Raw genomic sequence first — 24,120 nt, 5'->3', positions numbered from 1 at the left:
TGTCTAAAAGTCTTGTGTTTTCTTCTGCTACTACTGGATTATTTTTAAGAGGAGGGGACTACAGTTAAAATTAATGCATTTTACTTGAATTGCTGTTTCTAAAGACAGAATAGATAGCTGAGAAATGAAATATGAACAGAGAAGCATGCTTTTCTGTCCCTTTTCATTTAAAGGCAATATTGTGCTGCTTGCTTAAATTCTGAATGGGTATTTCCACAATACATTTGATCAGAGTGGAGACCCAAAGCTGATCTAACCTGTTGTTAATGTCTGAAATCCCTCTCCTAAGTATTTGTCAAATGAGGGGCATCATCCAGCATGTGCTGTGAGCCAGGCTGACCCAGCTGAGAGCCATGTGTTCGCTACCTGCAGGACTGTGTTGTTCCCTTGGTTCCCCACTGTGGTGTTCCTGCCAGCCTGTGCCACTGAGCTTTGCCAGTTGATTTGGGGCTTGCTCAGTTACCACCAATACCATCCCTGTATCGTGCCATTTACACTTAAAACTGCTATTCTTAAAGCAAGATTGATTTTATTTTTTCTAATATGATTTGCATCTTTGTAAAGCCAACTTTTGTAGGGGAGAGCGCAGAATAAAATGTGTCATAGTAGCTGCTGTTTTGAAGCTGTTTGCAACAAAAATTATAGGACAGAAAAAAAAGGGAGTAACATTGAAAAAACAAGGCTGGAAAATCTCCCCCCAGATCCACTTGAGAGCTTCCATGACATGGGAACTGACTTGTCTTCTGGCCAAATATTGAGCATTGATTCATCAGAAAAGTAGGAATGTTTATAGAATAATTGCATATTTGAAAAAAAAAAAAAACCAACCTGCATATTTTTAAATAATATGCACCATAGGTGTCCAAATCATTTGTCTTAGGTTAATTCGGTCAAGAGGCTTTGTACTAATCTTATTTTTCATCTTCTAAAGGATCTTTTCTTAACACAGTGGTAGGATGCTTACTGGTTTTGGAACTATTATACAATTGTAAACATGCTGTGATCCAGCTTCCTGCTATTGTGAATGTTTGGATTGAGATAAAATAATTTGTTTTAAAGGAAGTTTCCTAAATACACAATACTTTTTTTTTTCTTCATCTGCATGTAGCTTAATTTACAGATTAAATCTGGTGTAAGTATCATATGTAAAATGAAAAGTATGCTGTATTCCAAAGCTGGACTTTTTAAATCCATTTTTGATGGTGCATGGTAATCATGAACATCAAATAAGGCCTCACATGCATACAGGCTAGATACTCGTGTATAAATTATATTTACATAGCTGTACTTCAGTATATGTGCAAGCAAGCTGGAAAACCTGCTGGGAAAACTTTTAGCTACAGACATTCAGGATGTTGCAATTGTGTGCTTGCAACAAAGGTCAAGTATATGTCAGCACAAGTTTGCTGGTGCGTTCTTTGGAGCCCTGTATGACGCAAGATTCACGCTGCAGTACTTTTAAGGATGTTTCCTACCTTTTCATGAGTGTTCTGTTCCTATTTTCCCTAAGTTAAACATAAAACCTGTTAATTTGTAAGCAAGCTTCATATGGTCTTTAACTTGTTTTCAAAATAAAACTCAGTGGCCAAACTCGGTGATCTGTGATGTGCCCTTTAACGGAGACACCAGCAAATGAGGCTGCTGAAGGGGTGGTGTAGCAGGGGGAGAAATAGATTTGTTCTTACAGATGGGAGGTTTCTATGATCATGCTGTAGGCCCATGTCCCTAATAGCTTTTGTGCCTGTTGGAAGGAAATTTACTTCACTCAGTAGTATGAAAATATGCATGGGGAAGGAGGGAGAAACTCGTGTGCACTGAGGAAAAGCTCCCAGCATGTGCTTGTGTCTTATTAAATGCCAGGCAGTTTGTGTAGGAAGACAACCTAAAACACTTGGAGTGCAGTGAAAGCTCATGTTGGAACTTCTGCCTTCTTAGACCAAGTTGATGAAGCATGGGACACAAATCCATGGAAAGAACTAGCTCTTGGAGATACATGGGCTTTTTTTCTTTTTAAATAACAGAAGTATAATAAATACCAGTATAATAATAGTTAAGAGGCTAATAAACAAAGATAGCTGTGCTGCACTGAAGAAACCACATTTCTAGCCCAGTGAATTCCAGAAAAGGGTTAGTATAGAAATGACCTCATTGGACAATTATCTTTGCAAATAGTTTTAAAACTCCTCATAAGAAACAAAATCAATCCTAATGCTGAGGCATACTTAGTTACTGAAGCAACAAAATCACTATCCTGTGCCACCATGTTTAGGTGGTGGAGGGGGCTGTATTGCTTTCTTATGCATCCCAAACAGCCTCTGATGTTCAGCTGGTCTTTGCACATGTAAAGTTGTTGTGACCAGTCAACGTGATGATGATCTGGGCTTGCATAGCACAATAAAAGCTGCAAGGCCTCCCTCCTCCAGCTAAAGTCTTCCAGTTTTAGTAAAGAGGCACAGGGCAAGTTTTGGCATGCAGAAAATCCTTCGGGCCTGCAAGACTGAAAATGCAGGAGTTTGGTTACCTGACACCTGTCAAGGTGCGTACGTGCTTTTCTTCATATGGGTTGGGTGGGAGGATGGAGATTTGACACATCAGCGTTAGCAAAAGCTTGTGGTTTAGAGACATCAGCAGAGCTGCAATCTCACTGACATGGCTTGTTCTAGTGGTTGGTAGGAGGAGATTTTATTGCTACAGAGGAAGCAACATAGAAGAGCCTATAGCGCTGTTGTCACAGGCGTTTTTCTGGAATGCTATACACAAATGTTTTCACTAATTAGGCTATTTCACTGCCGTGGTTTAGTAAAAATGTCTTTCTCTTAGACCCACTCTTAACAAAAAGAAACAAAATTACAGGTTGGTTTAGTCCAGAGAAATGCCTGTGCTCACTCACTACCGGCTGAGGTTGCTGATTTTCAATTGGTTTTCAGGTTGTTGGTTAAGATTAATTTGATTCCTAAGGACTACTTCCAGGAGAGTGCATTTTGCTTCTTGTGGGCTTAGGAAATCCTGGAAGTGGAGACATGGGAAACATCCTTGCTGGGGAGATGGCCAGCAGCAGGACAGGGTGTTGCCTGTGCCAGAGCGCATTTTCTCATGTGGTGAGAGGAAGAACTTGGGACTGAGAAGGACAGGAAGGAAGGGGTCATTGATGTGGCTGTCTAATTGCAAGCAACAAGAGGGCTGTGGTTTGCTGGCTGATCTTTATTTCATTACCAGCTGGCAGTACCAGCTGAAATGAACTGCCCTGCAGAGGGGATGCAGAATGCCCTGCACCCTCGTGGGGCAGAATGTACCCAGGGTTTGAAGTGCCTTGCCTGCCAGGGACACAGGGTGGTACCTGTGTGACAAAGCACAGAGTGTGATGCAGCTGTGCATGCAAGGGCATGATTTATACTGATGTCCAGAAGCCTTCGTAAGCAAGGAAAGCTATACCGGGAATGATGATTTTTTTCTGATGTAATTGCACTGTCACTAGGGCTTAATCTGATAAATTGAATCAGTCAGAGATTTTATTTTTGAGTGCCCTGGTTCTCAGCACTAGTGCAGATCAGACACAGCTCTGACAGCCATTCTCACAGAGAACAAGAAATGTGGAAGTAGTTATGATTCTTCTATAAATAGATAAATACAACTATCTGAGCAAAAGGAGAAAAAAGTGACACTCAAGTCTAAAAACTTTCATCAATGCAAAACCTCTCTGATGTCCAAGCAAGAGAACTAGAAATATCTATGAAAGGTTGAGGTTCTGCACATAGGCATAATTTACGTGCAGCCATTTCCCCGTTCAGTGACAAGTCATGGTGTCCTTTCAGATCCCACTGGCAGTTTGGTCAAATGCTTTATTGATAGAGATTCCTGCCTTAAACTCATCACTGCAGTACTGAGAGTCCAGCAGTATCCTGTGTAGTGCTCTGAGAAGAGCGAGCCACAGATGTGTATAACTGTGGAGTGAAAAATATTCTTTTTATTAATAATGTCTATGTATAGAGAGAGGCTTTGAGCTGTTAGAAGAGGCAACATCTGACAAATACCTCTTGGCTTAAAGAGAAATGGGTTGAGGTTTGTTATGGTCCCTATGGCTTTTATATCACTGTAAAAATACTACCTCACAGAAATGGTTTTTATTCTTCATATTTCAAGCTGTGTATTTTTGTAGGAAACAACGACACAGAGGTCAGGCTCACCACCACCAAGGGGCACAACCAGTCACCTTCACACCATCACCCCAGTAAACCCTTTCCAGGTTCAAAGGCAGAGCTGATGCCAATGCAATCACAGCGTTACCAGGGGAGGTGATGCTGTGGCGTGGAAAGGGCCTGATCGAGCCATGGCCTGAGTGTCCCTGAGGCATTCCTGCAGCCAGACTGTCACTTGGGTCTGTCTGCTGCGCCAGGTGTTTCTCCAGCAAGGTTCTTCTTAAGGCCTGGGGCCTGTAGGGCAGCAGCTGTAGAAAAGTTGGCCTGCAGGTTTGTCACCTCCTTGCTCCCATTAGCACTTGTGCTGGGGCTTGAGAGGGACAGCTGGGCTCCAGGTGACACTGATGGCAGGGGGCTGGGGGCCACTACACTCTGCAAGGAATGTGAATGCACAGAAAAGGCTGGCAGGAGAGGCTATGCCCCCTCACTGGTTAATTCTGCCTGTTACATGCAGGGAAATGGGTGTGATTCAGGCAGACGTCTTTATAATCTGTGAGTTTTACAGCCCAGGGGCTTTATTCAAGCAAAAATTCTGCCAATAATTAGTATTCGGACTAATATCCAGAAGCTCCCAACTTAGTGGATTTTTAAATGCATACATTTCAGTCATGCAACTTCAGGAAAACTGATTTTACTATAATTGAAATCATGGCTTTTATTCCCACCGGCAATTGCCATGAAACTATAGCAACAGTTTTAAGTGAAAAAATTAGGATAATAAAATTACCTAACGTTGTGTAGCAGCTGGAAACAATGAGTCAGGGCTGCCTGACTGGACAATGTTTCCCATATGTCTATGACCTATACTCTAAAAGCAGTTGTAGCAAGATGTTTAGAATAAAGATTTTGTCAGGTCAGATGTGAAAATTATCATTAATACTTTATTTGACCTTGCAGTGTTTCCTTTGTTTCTTTTTTTTCCCCCAGTAGGAGCTGATTTTTTCTTTCCTTTGTAATTTATTTGAAAAGTCTAAAGGCTTCATTTATACAGGATTAAAACATTCAAATCAGTACTTCTAAAAAGGAGAAGGGGGAAAAAGTGCAGCAATTTAAATATGGTTTTACACAAGGATGTGCCTTTCTTTGGAAGTACATACATAAATGTTAACTCTTCTTACTGCAGTTTAGATGCAGTTACTATAGCCAAGGCTTCGGGATGGATGATTAAAGGTTATTGTTGCTTGATTCATCTGCTACCTCCCTTCGTCTCCCTCCAACTGTAACCTGAAGCATGCTGAGATTATATTTTGGTTTTACCTGTTTATGAAGGGGAGCCCTAAGAGCCTTGCTTGATGAAAAAGTGCATAAAATTTGACTTGAGAAGGTGCTTGGTGCACTAACAATTTAAAAAACTTAGTATTTACACTGAAGCTGGTTTGTGAACTCTTTAAAGGGAGCAGAGCACAGAGGGCCACGAAACAAATTCTTTGCCTGCCATCTGGACAATCCAGGGCCTGGCTCTAACAGCATGTTAAAGCAGCTGCGAGGGAAGCCACCCAGGAAGGGTGTGTTTCCTTCTTGATGACAGCTGGCATGGTCTCCACTGGCTATGACCAAGTTTTCTGAGATGCTTTGCTCTTGTTTTAAATTCTTTTGTGCTCTTAAAGCCAGTTGTGAGGAGAAGGCGATGGACTCAGCTGTGGTTTAGGGGTTTAGCTTACTTTTCCAAGCTGGTAGGTCTCTCTACTTGTCTGTGGTTCAACTGTAGATGACAGACTGTCCTAAACTCGAAACCTTCCACAGCATCTGGTATCATCTGAATACAAGAAGTATTTAAATGTGCTTAGAAGCAGGGTAAAGTTACTGCAGCAGTTTTACTAGAATCATAATAAGGAATGTCTAAATCCCACTACAGTCTACAACTCAAACATTTAATTTGGAGTTTACATACTTTGATTTGTTCTGTCTTCACTTTTCTGTAATTGGTTTAATTCTAATCATAAAGCAGAAAGCCGGACACTTTTCTCCTGTTTTAAGTTAATGAATATAAAGGAAAAGCCTGAACAAATTACTAAAATGTACAAATGTAAAGATACCAGTAAATTTTAATTGTATAACATATTAATGCTCATGATGATTTTTTGGGGGGTTTTCTTAAATCCAGAGTTTTTACAGCAGTCTCACTACAGCCTTTGCTTAGGTAGTTGTAGAGAGCAGTAAGGTGTCCCAAGCCTCCTTTTCCCAGGTTAAACACCCCCAGCTCCCTCAGCCGCTCCTCACAGGACTTGTGCTCCAGGCCCTTCTGAGCTCCGCTGCCCTTCTTTGGACTTTCTTGTAGTGAGGAACTGGACACAGGACTTGAGATGTAACTCCACCAGTGCTGACACAAGGGGACAATCCTTGCCCTGGTCCTGCTGGCCACACTTACTGCTGATACAGGCCAGGATACCATTGGCCACCTGGGGACACTCGGGCTCAAGTTCAGCTGCTGTTGACCAGCACCCCCAGGTCCTTTGCTGCTGGGCCACTTTGCAGCCACTCTTCCCCCAGCCTGTAGCGCTGCAGGGGTAGATGTGGCCGAAGTGCAGGACCCAGCACTTGGTCTGGTTGAACCAGCGGTCCTAAAGGATCTGCAATTCCTGCCCTGCTCTGCACCTGTACAGTTATCCTTATACAGAGCTCTGCGTTTCTGCCCACCTCACGGAAAAGCTGTATCGGCTGCCGGGGCTTGAGTACCTGAAGTGTCACGCACGGCACGGATCGGCTGCCGTCCGTGCGGCGGCCGAGGGCCGGGCGGGTCTCTGGGGCCGGGCCGCGGTGCCGGCTGTGCGCGGCCGCGCCGCCGCTGCCGCTCGGTCCCGCCCCGTGTCCGGGGCCGACAGGCGGGGCGGGGGCGCGGCCGCCGGCGCGGAAGTGACGGAGCGGTGGCGGTGACGCCGTTTTCCCGCGGTTCGGGCGGCGGGCGGGGGCCGGGAGCGGGAGCCGGCGGCCCCTGGTCAGTGCCGCCCGCGGCGGGCGCTCCCGGGAGCCGCTCCCGCCATGCCGCCCAAGCCCCCGCGCAGGGCGGGCGCCGCCAGGACCCAGCGCCACAGCCCCGACGGCGGCTCCGCGCCGCCCGCCGCCCCCCGGTAAGCGCCGCCCGGGCCGGGAGCGGGCTGGGGGTGGGCCGGCCGCCCCGGGGCTCTCCGCGCCCGGGGGTCCGGGCTGTGGGGCGGTGTCATCACCCCGGGGCGGCTCCGGCAGCGTGTGGGTTCCCTGGTCGCCTCGCGGTCCCGTGTTCCCGGTGGCGATGTGTGATGCTTTTCCTAGGCTCGAGGTCGGCGAAGCGGACTTCGTCGTGCTCTGTGATGCGCTGAAGGTGTCGGACAGCGTGAGGGAGAAAGCGTGGAAGACGTACGAGAGCTTGTCGGCAGCGGATGGAGCTCTAGTGAGTAGCTACTGCTCGTAGCATCGCTCCGCAGTACTGGCTGTCCTGTATTGAGCTGTAACTTTGCGGCAGCGGCCGCCGAGGGTCCCACAGCCAAAGCTCACATGCTGTGACTTAGCTTTTCGAAGTGAAAGTAGACTGAAGTGGGATGTTGCCATGCTCACGTCTCTGTAAACTGGCTTCTGTAGATTGCCCCTTTTTGTTAATGTTTTGCGATAAAGGTACGTGCTCAGGAATCCTTTTACTAACAAGTGACAGTAGAAAACAGCACCATCCGATCAGCTAATTCTTCGAAGTGCAAGTAGTTTCACATATGTCGTAGTCAGCTTTATACAGGTTGTCTCATTCTGTGTTTCTGTGTATTTTTCCCTCTGCCTCTTTTACGAGGCCATGAAAAAGATACAGACAACACTATTGCAGAGACAAGAATGTCTGTATGTTAAACTTTTCTTTTCTATGGCATAATGTCAACGTGTGCTTATCATTGAGGCATTTCCGTTCAAAGTTAGTCATTGGGCATGTGTAAACAGATTAATAAAATGTTAGGCCCTTTCTTGATTTTTACTTTTTCCTTCTCCTCAGTATGACTGCTGTGTTAACATGCTGACTCAGAGAACAGAACTAAGTCATGGCAGAAGTTTTGTTACAGACTCCAGGTGTAGTTCTGTAATACTTAGCTGGGGTATTATTCCCACTGTGTGGAGTTGCATTGTTGTACATGTTGTGACTTCTGCTTAGCCTTCTGCAACTTGAGCTGACTTACCACACCTATGCTGTCACAACTAATAGTTTGTTATCTGTGTTTTTTAAACTGCAGTGTGGATATACCAGCTCTTGATGCATTCACATCACAGTGTTATAATAGCATGGGAAGGAGACTGCACAGCTCTTTCAGTGACAGACACAATTTTTGGTCATGGACGTTCATGGGAAGCATTTCCCTAAAAGCATAGTTGAGTTCTCTTATATGAATGAAAACAGGACTACTCAGTTCCCTTGACTGAAAAAAAACAAGGCAGGTTTCAGTATAATCCTGCAAATTTCATTTACAGGTAAAGTTTTGTTTTCACTGATCGTTACTTAGCAGTGGCCAGGTAAGATACACAGTGTCTGAAACCTTTTGGCATTGGAGGATTGCCTCCTTTACCTATTCAGAGCCAAACCTTCATTATTATATATAGCTAATGTCTGTTGTCTTGCTATTAAAACTGATTGCTGAGAGCCTTTCAATTAACAGGAAAAAAAACCCACATTGTACTGTGTTTCAATCCAAGACCCTTTCCTCAAACTTACAGCTGTATTTGCAGGGTGTTGAAATAAGTAAGCTGGCAAGTGTGTGCCTCCATGGGGACCTGGAAGGTATTGGAGTTGCTACTTCTAGCTGAGGGCAGGCTTCACCTGACTCTGAAGTCAAGTGAATTACAGGCTGGTTAATTGCTGCTTCTTTTCCCAAATCAATCTGTTATCATGGTGAGCTTGGCTTCTCAGGGTGACTCTCTAGTTCAAGTTGCAGGGATTCAGGAGGAGGCTGCTCTTTTTCTGCCCTCTGGTGAAGGCATTATGGTGGAGGGGCTGTCCCAGGGTTTGTCCTGCAAGCACCAGCTGCATATGTTTTATTCAGTGAGATTCAGTTCTGAACTGGAACAGAAGCTGTCTAGTAGCTTTCTGTTCTGAAGCAAAAAGGGAAACACCAGGCCACCAGTTGAGACAAATACTTACCAGAACATTTCTGTTTAACAGTGTAGTTGGTTTGACTTGAGGAAGCTTTAAATCATCAGGCCACTGGTGGAAATAGAGGTAGCATCTAAGAATCCCCCTCTCAAGCCACTTACAAAACACGAAGACCTGAAACCTTACCTTTCTTGGCTCACTGGCCTTGTTCTTTGTGGTTGATATTAGAATTGTGCCTGCCAAATCTCTGAGGATGTGAAGGGCACTCATAGTGCTAACTAGGAAGCAGTGTGGCCCAGACTTTAGGTACTGTGGTAACTGGCAGATATTCAGGATTCAAGGGTGGGTTTGGATGTAGTCTGATCATCTGCTGTATCCTTGCTCAATGAATATTTAGTGACTTGAAGTGAAAACATCTTGTAGTACTGTCCTTTTGGAGTCACTTAGGGTGCATGTACAGAGACTCTGCAAGCCAGGTACATGTGGCCTAAAAGTATAAAGCAATTGTTTTTGGCAGGCACATTCAAAAACGTTGCTAGAATGTAGTGACCTATCAGCCTAAATGTGCCTGTGCTTCAGTGAGACACTTTACTGGCTAGGCAGGCATCAGCCAGGAGGGGAGAACTTATCTGCTGCTCCATGGAATTAAAGCAAATGCCCACTGGAGCCACTGCTTTTTTCCTTCAGGATGTCACCTTTCCACACTGGTATGTTTTCTTTTGAGCATTTGAGCTACTAGTGATGATACTTCTCTCTGAAATGTCAGCTTTCTTATCTTGCACGTTCTTTCTGTGCACTGTAGCTTTCCTTGCAGTGCTCTCAAGTTATCTGTTTCCGCAGCGTGTGAGTCAAGGATATACAGCTGCACCCTACTGCAGCTGGGCCTTGAGTCCTTGAAACAGCTGAACCTCTTTGAGAGGTGTGGAGGAGGAGAAGGGTGACAAGAGAGAGATGGTAACACAGTTTTTCTGGAAAATGCGGCTGACCTGTAGTTGTAAAAACTGGCTCTTCAGAGAGGGGCTGTTAAAAAGCACTAAAGCCATCTGTTAAATATGGTGGTGTTTCCCTTCGTAGTGGGAGAACATTAAAGATTTCCTCTGTGACAGCTAGAGTTTAATGTCACTCTTCTACAATAAAATGGTAACTCAAAATCTCTTAGACAGAACCCCAAACTGTGGTTCCAGAGATGTTGTACTGAGCCAGTGCTCTTGGTGTATGGGCTGAAGGAAGGTGTCTGATGTGTGATCAGGAAAAGGTTTTCTTTTTAAATTCTTTTGATATCTGGTGAATTCCCACGCAAGCTTACTGTGAAGAGAGCTTTTGCATTAGTGTCATACAAATGTTTTTTTCCTCTCTGTCATTTCTCTTCTTTACCAAACCAAGCTGCCTAGGTAAACAGAATGTTTTAGAGTTGTAGTTTTATTGTCTTAATTTCAACACTCTTACACACTGATTGGTTTTCACTTAACAGTTGACTCTGGTGCTTGCTTCTCTTGTACTCTTAATTTTTTGTAGCTCTCCTGAAATCTGTATTATGAACCAATAGTGCCTGTAAATTCTAGACGGAGTGAATAGATTTAGTGGAATTACTCATGTTCTTTGGTGAGCAGCATGTGATTGTTGGTGTAAGAGATATTAGAAGTAGTCCAGGAAGCCATACTAATACTGCTATGAAAAAGCTCAGGGCATTTGTTATATTCTGATACTGGTTTTTTTGGTAGACAACAACAACATGAGAATCTGAAGGAGAATATGGGGTGATACAAGCAGGAAAAAAAGCTTGAGCGAATTGTTGCTGAATATATTGGAGAGAACCTGTGTGAGGAACAGATGACATGGTGACTAAATTGGAACCAAACTTCCCCAAAGAAAACTGAAGTGGTTTAAGAAATTGATAGAAATTGGTGTCTGCCAAGGACCTTAAGGCACAGGGTCTGGTATGCTTCAAGCTCATCAGCTTAGCTGGCCGTAGTATGTGGTGCATGGGTTTGGAGCTCCATTTTTTGTTGGCTGTTCATAGCCCTGTTAGGGAGACATGGCTCACTGTTCTCCTGCTGCAGCTCAGCTGTTCAGACTCAGGAATTCCTGAACCATTTCTATCAAGTATTGTCTAACCTGCTATTAAAAAACTGTCATGGTGAAAGATCTGCAGTCTGCATAGTTAGTTTTTCCTAGTGTAGCTTTCTTTGCCCTTGTATTTTTTTCCCCCAAGTACTGTACTAATTTGTTTCTGTTACAATTCAAGCCTGTGGTGTAAAATTCTGTACCAGCCAATTCTCTACCCCATGAGAATGTATTATTGCTGCCTTTTCTTTTCCCTCAGAAATCTCTAGCATCTGAAGATGTTTTAGGTGGTTTTTCTTGTTTCTAATTACTTATCTTACATCCTGAAATTCTCTCCAACTGGTGACTTACACTGGTATGCAGATGTTGGAGAGCACTTGATTTGAGCAGGAGTTGAACTGCTTAGTGAAGAAAACATACAAGGTAAACTGTAGCTTAAGTTGAGGAATGAAGTAATGATGACTTAAATATGGAAGGTTGGTCTGTATAGACCAAAGTGCTCATGTTCAGCAGGCCAAGTGTCCCCAGTCCCTAAAATTTCACATTTAAATTAAATCAGGTCCTTTTAGTTGTGGTTTCTTACTAAAAGGAGAACATTGGTAAGCCATCTCATCCTCATGTTAAAAGACAGAGAGGCCTCTTGCTTTTGGCAAAAGCATGAAACACATATGAGGTAATAAAGTATTTTATGTCTAGACTTTGTCTCTAATTTATAGAACTGCAGCTGATCTGAACATTAATCCATTGAAGCTTTGGATGGATGAGCAAAATTACAGATATTTTAGGATCCTCTGTCATTAAAAAACAAAGAGCTATTGAAAGTCCCAAAACAAACAAATCATTGCCACAGCCTCTTGCTGATGATATTCAGTATCTTAGCAGCAGATGCATTGCTTGTATGTGCCCTTGCACTTTAAAAGCTCAGGCAACTGGTATAGTTTCTTTTTTTACACATCTTCTGCCTATCTTGGGGAAAGATTGATGACCCTTCCAGTCTTGCTACATGCAGAAGTATAATAGGATCTTTGCATATCAGATGAACTATTTTCACCACTTCAAAACTTTCCGTTTACTTCATTACTTTTAGCTGGTATTATATTTGAATTTGATCTCATCCATTGAGAACTAATAATAATCTTCCATCCCAGACAATGTTCAATAGAAAATTTAAAACTTGTATTGCTGAAAAATGGAGGATCTAATTGTCTTTACACAGAACTTCTTATATGTAGACCGGGGGTAAATTGGTCACTGTCAGATTTTTTTTCTTCCCCTGGGATATTTTTCCTGCAGGTTTTTATTCTGAACAGTTTTCTATTGTGAGAGCTTCTTGAGTCTATTCTGCAGTCATCTTCCACCCGCTGTAATCATAAACATGTAAAGTTAGAATGGTTTGGGTTGGAATGGACCTTTAAAGGTCTTCCCATTCCAACCACCTGCTATGGGCAGGGACACCTTCCACTAGACCAGGTTGCTCAGGGTCCCATCCAACTTGGTCTTGAACACTATCAGGGATGGGGCATCCACAGCATCTCTGGGCAACCTGTGCTGGTGTCTCACCACCCTCACAGTAAGGAAAAGAATTTCTTCCTAATATCTTATCTAAACCTGCTCGCTTTCAGTTTGAAGCCATCTCCCCTTGTCCTATCTCTACGTGCCCTTGTAAAAAGTCCCTCTCCAGCTCTCTTAGAGCTCCCTTTAGGTACTGGAAGATGCTGTAAGATCTCCCTGAAGCCTCCTCTGCTCCAGGCTGAACAACCTCAACTCTCTCCAGCCCTCTGATCATCTCCATAGCCTCCTTTGGACTCTCTCTAGTTAATGTCTGTGAATGTTTCTTGTACCGTCAAGCTAGTTCTCTATATTGATTGGAATGTAGTAACTGAGATTTTAGTAAGCCAGGTTCCACATCTTTCTGTTCAAAGATCAGGTGCTTGGTATTTACAGTGAGACATCCTATATCCCATTTGATTCAAGTATCCATCTGTCTTTGCATGTTTCTCATGTACATTTCCCTTGATCTTCTTTTATGCAGCATCATTTGAAGTTTCTATTTCTGGATCACTTTTGTAGGCTGTCATCAAAATCGTTATCAGTGTTGGCAGAAGAGTAAACATCTCTAGCTGCACACTGGAGCTGAGACTTCCTGTGGCCATTTCCTCCTTGGGACTGCTTGAGCACTGGAGAATCTCTTGAGGCAGAGAACAGAAGTTATTTCTGTTAGTGCCTTTAACACCTTGCAGCTACATCTGGAAAGAAAAGAAGCAAGGATCCATTTCACAATAGTTAGTGCTGGATGAGCATTTTAAGCCATTTTATGACTCCTCCCAGGTTGTTTTCACTAGATTTAAGTAAACTAGTCATCTGGTAAAAACCAGATCAAATAAAAGCAATGGTAGGTCCAGAATGAGAAATATTTTGAAAGCTTTTGTAAGTGTTTTAGATTTTTTCCTACAGAAAACTCTATTTATTCAACAGAACTGATCTACATTGCCCAAAGCTATAGTATTGGTTCCTCGGAATCCTAAATAAAAGATGAGAAAAAGAGAAAGAAATCTATGTAGACTACTAGGTGTTAATTAATCTTAGGGCTAGTGTTTGGTAGGTAGGCTTTGCTTCATTATCAGTTGAATTAAGGTCACTGGAAGTCATCTTACTGAAACTGAAGGACAGCCAAGGGCAGATGTTGAGCTGTTGTCTTGCCCATTTTCTGTAGTGATGCTGTATCAACAGAGATCTTGAGTCAGACTAGTGAAGATGAAAACCCTCAGAAGTTAATTTCTGGCTATAAATTTGTCTTCATTTCATTCCCATGCATTCACGTCCATCTGAGATGAATCATCTGCTTTGGCTGTGAACAAAGCAAAATAGTTGGAAGGAGTGATGCTGCCATGTTTTTGTTCAGCAGGCAACTTTAACTCACTCGTGTAGGAAAGAAGTGAACTTGAGGAGGGAAGGGGTGTCAAGAGGGGAGTACTTATGAGCGTGACTTGCCAGGAAGATATCTCCTTATCCCTTCTCCCCTCCTTCTACCCCATGATGTTTGTATTTGTTCTGGTTTCAGCTGGAATAAAGCTGATTTTGTTCCCAGTAGCTGGTATAGTGCTGGATTAGTTTTGGATTTAGTATGAGAATGTTGGTAATGTTGGTGTTTTAGTTGTTGCTAAATACTACTTGCTCTAAGTCAAGGACTTTTTAGGTTCCCGTGCTCTGCCAGTGGGCATGCGGACAAAGATCTGGAGGGAGCATGGCCAGGACAGGCATCCTGAACTGGCCAGGGGGGTATTCCACAGAATGTCATGCTGAGTAGATAAATTCTTGGAGTTTTGCTGGGAGTTGCTGGTTGCTGCTCAGGGATGGGCTGGGCATTGGTCAGTGTGTGGTGAGCAAATGTACTGAGCATCACTTGTTTCTACTGGGTTTTATGCCTCTCTCTATCTTTCATTTCTCTTGCAATCATTACTAATGTTGTTGTTATTATTGTTGCATTTTATTTTGTTCCAGTTATTAAACTGTTCTTTTCTCAACCCATGACAGTTGGTTTTTGATTCTCCTCCCCACTGCAGGGATGGGAAGTGAACAAGTAGCTGTGTGGTACCTAGTTGCTAGCTGGGGTTAAACCATGACAATACTTATGGATTAAAATCACTCAAATCTTCATGCATGGCTATGGCAGATACCTTATTTTCTGAGAAAACTGCTGTTTACCTGTGTCTTTGGTTGTTTTAACCAGCAGTAGCTGGTGGGATAGTCCCAGTCCAGTGGTCTTTCATGTTTTTCTCTCCTCCTTCCTTCAGCTGTGTTGTAAGGCAGGGATGCTCAGGTGCTGCTCACCTTTGCTACTAGAATAAAAGTCCAACCCATAATCTATTTATCTTGGGTTGTGTATAATTTTTCTTGTTAGGCCAGGAGTCATCCAAGATGTTGTGTTGAGGAGAAGGTGTCCAAAGCATCCTGTACCATCAGCAATGGGTGTGGGAGTAGTCCTGATACTGAAGTTTGATTCACTGTAATGGTTTGGATCTCGTGGATTGCTAGGCTGCCTCTGAGACTGCCTTCTTGTTTAGTGGTAGAAACAAATGAATTGTTATCCTAGACCATACTGGACAAGGAGTTTAAAGGTTGTTCTTGCAAAACCAGACCTCTCTCCTATTGAGTAAACCATTGCTATAGCCTTCTAGCATTCATGCTGCCAGAGCTGAGCTGAGCTGGGCTGCCCAGGAAAGCTAGGCTTGTTTGGATAGGCAACAAACCAGGAACAATTTCACCACTTGGTAGCACTCAGTCTTCCTGCCCTACAAGGTGTTGTATTTACAGGACAACATCCTGGTCTGAGTTTGCAGGAGCATGGAGTGAAGGGAACTTATTTATTAAACAAGGTCAGGTGTATGCTCATTCTGTGTGTAGTCATCCTTCTTCTTGGTAGTTCACTAGCTAGCATTAACCTTCACCATTTTTTACATCCCTTTAAGTATCAACAAATGCATCTCAGTCTGTTAATAGCTTATTTCAAAATTACTTTCTCTTGTGCAAGGAGTCACGATTTGTGGAAACACTCAAAGGGGAATGCAGGAAGAAAGTAATGACTAAAATAATTGTCAGTTACTATGTTGTTGAGGGTGGCTGATTACTTTTTCCTTGAAGCCTGTTCTATAACTCTTAACAGTTGCACAAGCCAGTGAAACTTTTTGTTCTTTGGAGAAGGCCCCCAGTCAGTTTTCCCTGATGTAAAAATACCACAGAACAATTGCCAAAAAAAAAAAAAAATGTTGGCAATATGAGTGAAATTGTATCATTTATGGGCACAGCAGGTTATTGGTCATGGTTAGTGCTGACTAAGCAAGGACATGAGTGGTGCAGAGGGTTTTGGCACGGATTTGGAAGACCACATAAGGTGGAGTGAGCTAGGTCTGGTGTGGTCTTACTCCTGTTGCCTTTGGGGAGCATTTTCTAGAGTTAACAGGCCCCTGTAAATTGCATCGGTGTTGTCTAGGAGGCAGCTAGGTGGAGTGATCAGGGAAAGGATAAAAAAGTAGGCTAGGGAGTGGGCTAAAGCTAAGCAGTATAGAAGAGCAGGAATTCAGTGTTTCTATTCACTTGCTCCTGGTGCTCTGTTTCACCTCTGTCCTCCAACAGATGTCGTGTCCGACCTAGAGCTGCCGAGACGTGCACTCAGATCCTGCTCCTTTGCTGTGGGCCTGGGTGGTGTCGGAGTTTTATTCACAAGGATGCTGGATGTCTGAAAAGTGTTTTACAAGTTTGCTGTTTCTGGAGTTTTGCAGTGCTGCACCCATACCTTGTTCTGTCTTGAAAATAGCTTTGTTTGCAAAGCCTGGATTATACCTGCTTAAGGGGTTTTTTTTCTGTGCTTCTGCAAATCAGTGTTCTCCAGAGGTTTTCCACTGTGATGCTGTTTTGGTGGAAGGGTGTTGAAATCTTAAGTGTTGCCTGTCTGGCTCCAAGTGAGTGGCTTGTGAACCATCATCAGGAGTTCTACTCCCTGTGGACGCCATGTCTGTCACTGTGGGTTGGCTTCTTTTGATGAAGGATGATTGGTTATAACTCGTACCTTCTAAGTAGCAGAAGGCAGACCTTAAATGTAGAGGTATGGTAGGAAAATGGCTGGAAGTGCTTGTTACTGTCATGCTTTACTAAGCAGAGACGGGTTTGTGCTCCAGCAGTGATGAGTGGTTGACACAACTGAAATCGCTTATGAGTGTTTATTGCCTGTCATTGTAAAGGTTTTAATTATTTTTTTATGGCTTGGCTTCTTATTCTTTAACCTTCAGTGTCTTTTTATGGTCAAATATGGTAATTTAGGGGAAAAAAAAAAAGGAATCATGACTTCTGCTTTTCATAAATGTTCCATGGAACCAAAGGTTGTATTTCGGAGCTTTGCTGAATTGTATGGGTAAAACTGATCTTGTACTGTAGGAATAAGAGTTGAAGTGCTTGGTCTTTCACCTGTATTGTAAAATCTGGAATGGTTTCCCATTTTCAAATAATTGGCTATCATAGTCAAATATTTGTTTGAGGATGTTTTGTTTAACCATTTCTAATCATGTTTGGACTAATTAATGCTTTCCATGTATTACCCATTTTTATTGAATAATAAAAACTGTGTTTCCCCTCTTTTTTTCTGAAAGGCTTGTAACAAAAAGAAAAAGGAAACATGGGGAGTATGTATCTTTATTGTAGCAATTGATCTGGATGAAGTGACATTTACTTTCACTGAGCTTTTGAAAAGTATAAACATAAGGTAAGTGAGTTTAAGTGTGTGAATTTAGATTTCAACAATTAACTCACCAACATTTTTATAAAGAGACTGTCTTTAAAGCATAGTGAATCTTTGTGCATATCAGACTAGTTGATTTTAAAATGAAAGTTATTTACTGAAATTCTGAGTATATTGGTAAACTAGAAGTCTTGCTATTATATTTTAGTTGAGGGAACAGTGATACTTGTTTGATTCATCTATGGCTGGCTTCGGTTGTAACAGTTTATTCTTGTTCTTGCTCTCCCTGAAGTATTCATCAGTTTAGGTTGGTGCAAATTGCACTTAAAATATTTTTCTTTCCCTCTATGAAGAATTTCCATAAAACCTTTTTCCCAGCATTAGGCTTAGGCTAAATCAAGAAGTAGGGAAAAAAAATATTACTCTTCAAACAGTTTGCCAGCATGTTGCTCTTCTCAAACATTTTAATGCCAGTCTAAACTTTGTGCTTTCATACATACTTTCTGCTAGGGGAGTATTACTGTTATATTGTATATTAAATAAGTTCATAATACAGAAATTAAGATTATAGTATCTGCTTTTAAGGTAAATTTAGGTGGAAAAAGCACTAGGCATAGCTTGTGTTAGATTCAGCTAAGGGAAAGAATTCCAGTGCCATCTGCCTAGTAACTGTGCCGTGCATGGAAAGCATATGCAGGAGCAGAGCCTCTCGATGCTCTAGGGCAGGAGGCTAAGTCCTGGCAATAACCTTGGACCAGAATATCCTTTTCCTTGAAGTCATCTGTTATGATTAGACCTCTTCTACCTTGCATCATCTCCCAGAGCAGGGTCAAGCCCAATGTTTTGACTTAATCTCTTCAGTGTTGACTGCCTTGGAACCGCGTGGCTGAAAGCCAATTGCATTTGTGCAGCGACATTCAGCGTGTTCCACCCAAGTTCCACAGACCAACTTGTTCTGAAAACTGAGAGACTTTTTCCCCTTTTCAAAGGGGTTTCAAAGAGTAAGGTGTTACTCTGCTGATTGTGGTTTTTAGCAATACTCAATTGCCTGTTAGCCTTGGGCTTTTTGTCAGCTGTAAGGTCAAACTGGCAGAGCTTTCTGCTAGTCATCTTATCCTCTAGAGCCTTCAGATATATTGGAAAGACCTTTTATTCCATTCCATTCTTATATGAGCTTCTGACTGGTTTTGTATCTTGTTTCTTTAATCTGACAAAGATCAAAAAGTCTCTCAGAATATTATGATAAAGGATCAAAATATATTTGATACAGTTGAAATAGTTGAATATATTTGATAGCTTCCTGCTTTTTAATTTTTAGCAATCTGCTCATTTTAGTTATGAACGTAACAAAATGCTTCCTTGATGGCCATAATATTACATGGATGAGTAGGGAGAGCTTTGATCCCATGTGTAATAATATTTCCAAAGGTTGGAGATCTCCTTGCCTCAATACCTGTTGAAAGACTTGAAATTCCATATAATTCAATGCATTCATCTCAGTTCTCATTCCTAGGTCTTTCTTTAACATGGATGGAGCCAAGGTTCATGTTCTTAGAGTAGTAGGAGCGTTTCTATAGTAGAACAGGAGCACTGAGAGATGTGTGTTGGATTTTTGTGGTATTACCAGCAGAGCAAGAACAAAGGTGTGTCTAGTTAGCAAGTTCTGACTTCCAGAGATAATATTGGTGCTAGGAAAGAAAGTATTCCTTCTGTAGTAGAGCCTGTATCATGAGATACCTCTGCTGCCAGGCTGAACAGTATACCTGTGTCTGGAAACGTATAGGTGAGGCTCAAGGTAAACAAGTAAAATTTCCCAAGGCAAGGTTTCAGTCACTGGTAATAATAGTAAAAACATGCTGGAGTCTAGTGAAGTAAGGCAATGGGTTTTCATGTAGATGTGTTTTTATTTTCTCTTTTTAAAGAGCTATTTCAGAATATTTGTTTTCATGAATTATGATAATGTATTTTTTTTTCTTTTTTCAGTGTATGCACATTTTTTCAGTTTCTGAAAGAGGTGGATGTTAACATGGATACTGTAAGCACTAAAGTTGATAGCACTGTATCAAGGCTGAAAAAGAAATACGATGTATTATTTGCACTATACCACAAGTTTGAAAGGTAGCGTGTGTTTTTTCATTTTGCAATTGATTTCTTTGTCTGTCAACATTTAAGTATTTGAATTTTTCAAACTGTGTATTATAGGAGCCCATTTAAACTGTGTGTAGTAATATTTGCAGAACAGTGAAATTGAGCTGTTTACATGCATTAAATAAACACCTCTTACATTTTACTCCATAACTATCACAATGCTTTGTTAAACAATCCCCTTGTTGCAGTACAAACAGTAGTAAGACTAGCATGACAAGTTATTGCTACTCACTTTAGGCTTTTTACGGATATAAAGAGGATTGGTTTACTATCTAATGTTTTTTTTTTGTTTAACATTTTGCCTTCCAAATCACAAAAGACTCTCAAATATCTTTTAAAAAACCTTTGACAGCAGTAGGAGATCACCCTTTGGTACTTTGTAGAATGAAGGCATATCTATCCTAGTTTATTTTTCCATAAACTGAATTTTTTTCTTGAAATGATATGTACCTAGAATAATTGGGAAGCAACATTACACCACAAGGCTTTCAGTGACACTGAAGAAATACTAAAGATTTTTAAATGCCCTTTTATAGAGTGTTTTGTCCAGCTGCAGCACACTTTGCTGTATTGTACAGAGCACCGAGTAACTATGTACAAATCATGTCTTTCTGGAAAAGAGTAATTTTATTATACCAAGTTAAAATTGTTTGCTGTCTAAGCTTTGACATAAATATGCAAACAACATTATTTCAGGCTTGCCAGGGCCATAGTTGATCTGTTGTTAATCTGTTCTTTGAGTTAGATTTTTTTTTTTTTTAGAAGTTAGAAAAATGTTTTGCGAACTGGTGTATTTTTTAACTACATTGAAGTCAAAGATATTGCATAGTTTGCTTGCAGAAGTGTGTTCAAAACTAAGAATTTATTTTGGTTTTGTAGGACTTGTGGCCTTATTTATCTGGAACAACCTAGTAGTGAGTAAGTTTGATTTTCCTAAATTGTGTTTGTCAAGATGTAAAATGTGATAGCATTTTGTCTTTTAACTCTTCAGGACTGACCTAAGTTGTAGAGTGTCATGTGTTTACTTTAGATTTAGTGTGGACTTTGAATTTCAACGAGATTATGGGAGATGCAGAAATCATATATGTTACCTATGTATCTATCTGTATATCTCTATATATGTGAGCTATACATATGTTATATATATTATGTAAGTATATTTTTATAAAAATATATAGTGTATATGTATACACATAGAAGTGTATCTATAAAGTATATATATATTATATTGTATTTATATATAAGTATATTTTTATATGTCTATCTCTCCTCCACGAAGTATTGCCACCCAGTGGCATATGTCTCAGCATGGTGGAAATGAGTATGTGGATGGAGAGTGAGCTTCCTAATCACAGCAACAAACGAGTGTACTAAAAGATGCCTTAGCAACTCCCAAATGAGCTTGAGTTCATGCTGTGGCTGGAGAATAGGGCATTAGTCAAAGGCACAAGAGAAAACAGCTCATAGCAGTTCAGTGAATTGTCTACGTTCACTTTCTTTTCTGAGGATGTTACAGATATTTCCTGATTCTTGAATGGCTTTACCAGGACTTAGGTTTTTCAAATGTGTAGTCCTAATTACAAAAGGAATGGAATGAGATTTTTAGTAAACTTAACAATATGGGAAATGTTGCATGTTGTTAAATAGTTCCATAGACTGAAGCATGTTTTCAAACATTGTCGTTTAAATTATTACAGAGCTATCAATGCAAAGTATTTTTGTTTCCCTACAGGATTTCTGCTGAACTCAGTTCTGTATTAGTCCTAAAAAATTACTGGATTACTTTTTTGCTGGCAAAAGGTGAGTTTTGATTAAAACACACTAATTTTGATGAATATTTTTGAAGTGACTTTGTTTGTTTTACATGTCCAGCATGAGACTAGTATCCTTATTACAAGTAAATATTTTGCAGACCTAGAATGTTTTGATTGCCTGGCTTTTGTAACTACTCAGTGGTATTTCTTTATATGTAGTTTGGCTGTTCTTTTCACTGATATTACTTTCTGTATATAAGCATATATATTTAAGCTTTCTAAAATTGCTATGATTTTTTTTTCTTTTACTTTAAAGGCTACCATTCTGTATTTAAGTCTATTCTGAGGTGCTTTGTAGTCTGATAGTGTTTTGATAATGGATAATTACCTTAAAATTGTTTAAAAATTATTAAAAATTAATTACCTGGCATATTTTTTGAAATGGACTTACATATATTATAAATATACATAGTTTTATAAAACACATTTAATAATAAGGTATTTTAGTAAGTCCCTGAAAGCATGTCCTCTGAGTGTTATGAATCTGTCTTTAAAAGGCATCAGTTACAGTTAATGCTGAGTGATGAAACATTTGTAATAGTTCATGGAGCTCCTGTCTCATTGTACTCCTCCTGCTAATAGGAGTGAATCATGTATCTCAAGTGCTGCTTACTGCAGGTGTGTGTTATCAGTGAAGTGTACACATTCCCGATATCAAAATCGGACTTGGATCAGCTGAGTTTCATGGAGCTTTGTCACTAGAATTCTCCAAGCATAAGCATAAAGCAAAACCTACTAAAGTTTTTTTAGCCTGCCTTTTCTTGAGAACAAAGAAAGCTAAAATTTACTAGAAAATAGCTGGAGCTTCAGAAGAGCCTGGGTGATGCTTGCTACTTCTGATTGAAAAATAAATACAAAAATTGCACTTGTAAGTGGAGTACAGGTAATGATCTGTAGCTGTTCAAAATCACTATCGACTTGCTGAATTTTTCATGGCAATGCACGCTGTCATGGGATGGCTCTGTAGATCTTCTCTGGCATATGAATCATGATTTGGGAAAAACTGGAATAATGCAGCTCTAAAAGTGCTCTTCATACTATTACTTGTGTGACTTTGAAGTAATTTCATATACATTGGACAGGCTGAACATACAGTGTGATAGCATGTTTTGAATTTCTCTTCACTGTATACTAGCAGCTCCTGCTTTCTGAGTATTTAGCAGCTTTCAGAAAGCTTGCATGAGACCACAAAAAAAGAAAGTAATGAGGAATTGCACCGAAATAAGAGGTTATTCCTTTACAGTAAATAGAAAAAGAAATCAGGACTGAGCACTGAGGGCAAGATTTTGTGCACAGTAATTTTATTTGTATGTATGCTGTCTCTAAAGCCACGAACTTAAGAGCCATGAGTTTTAAAATCAATAGCCTTTAAAGAACACTGGCATCCTGTATGATGCTTCCTGAATTCTAGTGGTAGTGTTTTACTATATGAACTTCCAAAGCTTTTTTCAGTTTTTCAAAATTACTGCTAAAATTAAGTCAATCATCTCAAAAAGGTTTTCTTTACCCTTTGAAATATTTTCAGGTAAAGTGTTGCAAGTGGAAGATGACCTGGTGATTTCTTTCCAGTTGTTGCTGTGTGTCTTAGATTATTTTATCAAGCTGTCACCTCCTGCTATGCTCAAGGAACCATACAGTAAGAATTTTTTGGTTTTTGTTCATTGAAGTAGAAAGTAAATTTACTAAATTCCTATTAGTCATGCTAACATTCATAATTAACATCATAAAGCTTCTTAAGCTTATTAAAATGCATTTTTTTCTGGTTTAGTTCAATTTAGGTAATAGTGAGTTTGAATTCAATTACCTGAATGTGGCAGTATATTTAATATAATTTTTGCTATGTCCTCTGCCCATACAAGTTGTTTAGGGACTTGTTAAAACAGCAGGTTTAAGTTGGTAAAGGAGTTCAGGTTCTGGGTAGATTATAACTGAGAACTATTATTTAGGTTTGTCTTGAGTTACAAAAGGAAAATGTGGTGCTATGACTCTTATTTCATGTATGTGTAACAGCATCACAACAGCAGAAATGTGCAAGATACTGGACTGTACAGATATTTAAAACAAATGGATAGAACAGTGGATAGCAGCTCAAAATACAAGAGTAGAGGTAAAATATAGACAGCTTTGCTTTTATTACATCTTGTTTGCTATTGGAAGTGTCACTATTTTAAGTAAAAATATAATGGGTCTTCTCTATAGAAACTTCTATTCGGTAGAATAGCAGTAAGTTTTTATCCATTAAGTTTTTATACCTAAAACTTGGAAAACCTCACTAGAAGGGTAGAGAAAGTAAATCTTCATAGCAATTTTCAAAGACAGAATTCTATTTGAGTTAACAATTTTATTCCGCAAGCTGTGGAATTAATATACTGAAGTATTTGGAGCCACAGGATGTGACTCACTTTTTTTCTTTACTAATTAGTTTATCATCTGCTGGGTTAAGGTGCAACCCTAGTATATTTAGCCTATTTAGCTTTATTGCTTTCTTTGGCAACTAAACATCCACCTAGGTTGTAATGTCGTAGAATAGATAAGGTATTCACTACTGTATTCTTAAAATTCCATGTTTTGGAGGATATTTATCTGACCTAGTGATTATTTGTTGCAGGTAAGAACAAATAACCTTGC

General features: G+C 40.6%; 1 protein-coding gene across 1 annotated transcript in view; it reads left to right on the top strand.

The window, feature by feature from the left end:
* Nucleotides 1–7,077: 7,077 nt before the first annotated feature.
* RB1 (RB transcriptional corepressor 1) overlaps nt 7,078–24,120 on the top strand; it is a 70,736-nt gene continuing 53,693 nt past the window's right edge. Inside the window, exons 1-7 of the mRNA XM_082278071.1 lie at nt 7,078–7,264; nt 7,446–7,563; nt 17,442–17,554; nt 19,514–19,648; nt 20,558–20,596; nt 21,411–21,478; nt 23,018–23,128. Of these exons, the coding sequence (XP_082134197.1) occupies nt 7,176–7,264; nt 7,446–7,563; nt 17,442–17,554; nt 19,514–19,648; nt 20,558–20,596; nt 21,411–21,478; nt 23,018–23,128 (673 nt within the window). The 5' untranslated portion in view covers nt 7,078–7,175. The remainder of the gene's footprint in view (nt 7,265–7,445; nt 7,564–17,441; nt 17,555–19,513; nt 19,649–20,557; nt 20,597–21,410; nt 21,479–23,017; nt 23,129–24,120) is intronic.

The sequence above is a fragment of the Coloeus monedula genome (assembly GCF_965178545.1).
Source record: "Coloeus monedula genome assembly, chromosome: 3".
In the NCBI taxonomy this organism is placed as follows: domain Eukaryota; kingdom Metazoa; phylum Chordata; class Aves; order Passeriformes; family Corvidae; genus Coloeus; species Coloeus monedula.
The sequence above is the reverse complement of the archived record's forward strand: the minus strand, read 5'-3'. Positions and strand labels throughout refer to the sequence as shown.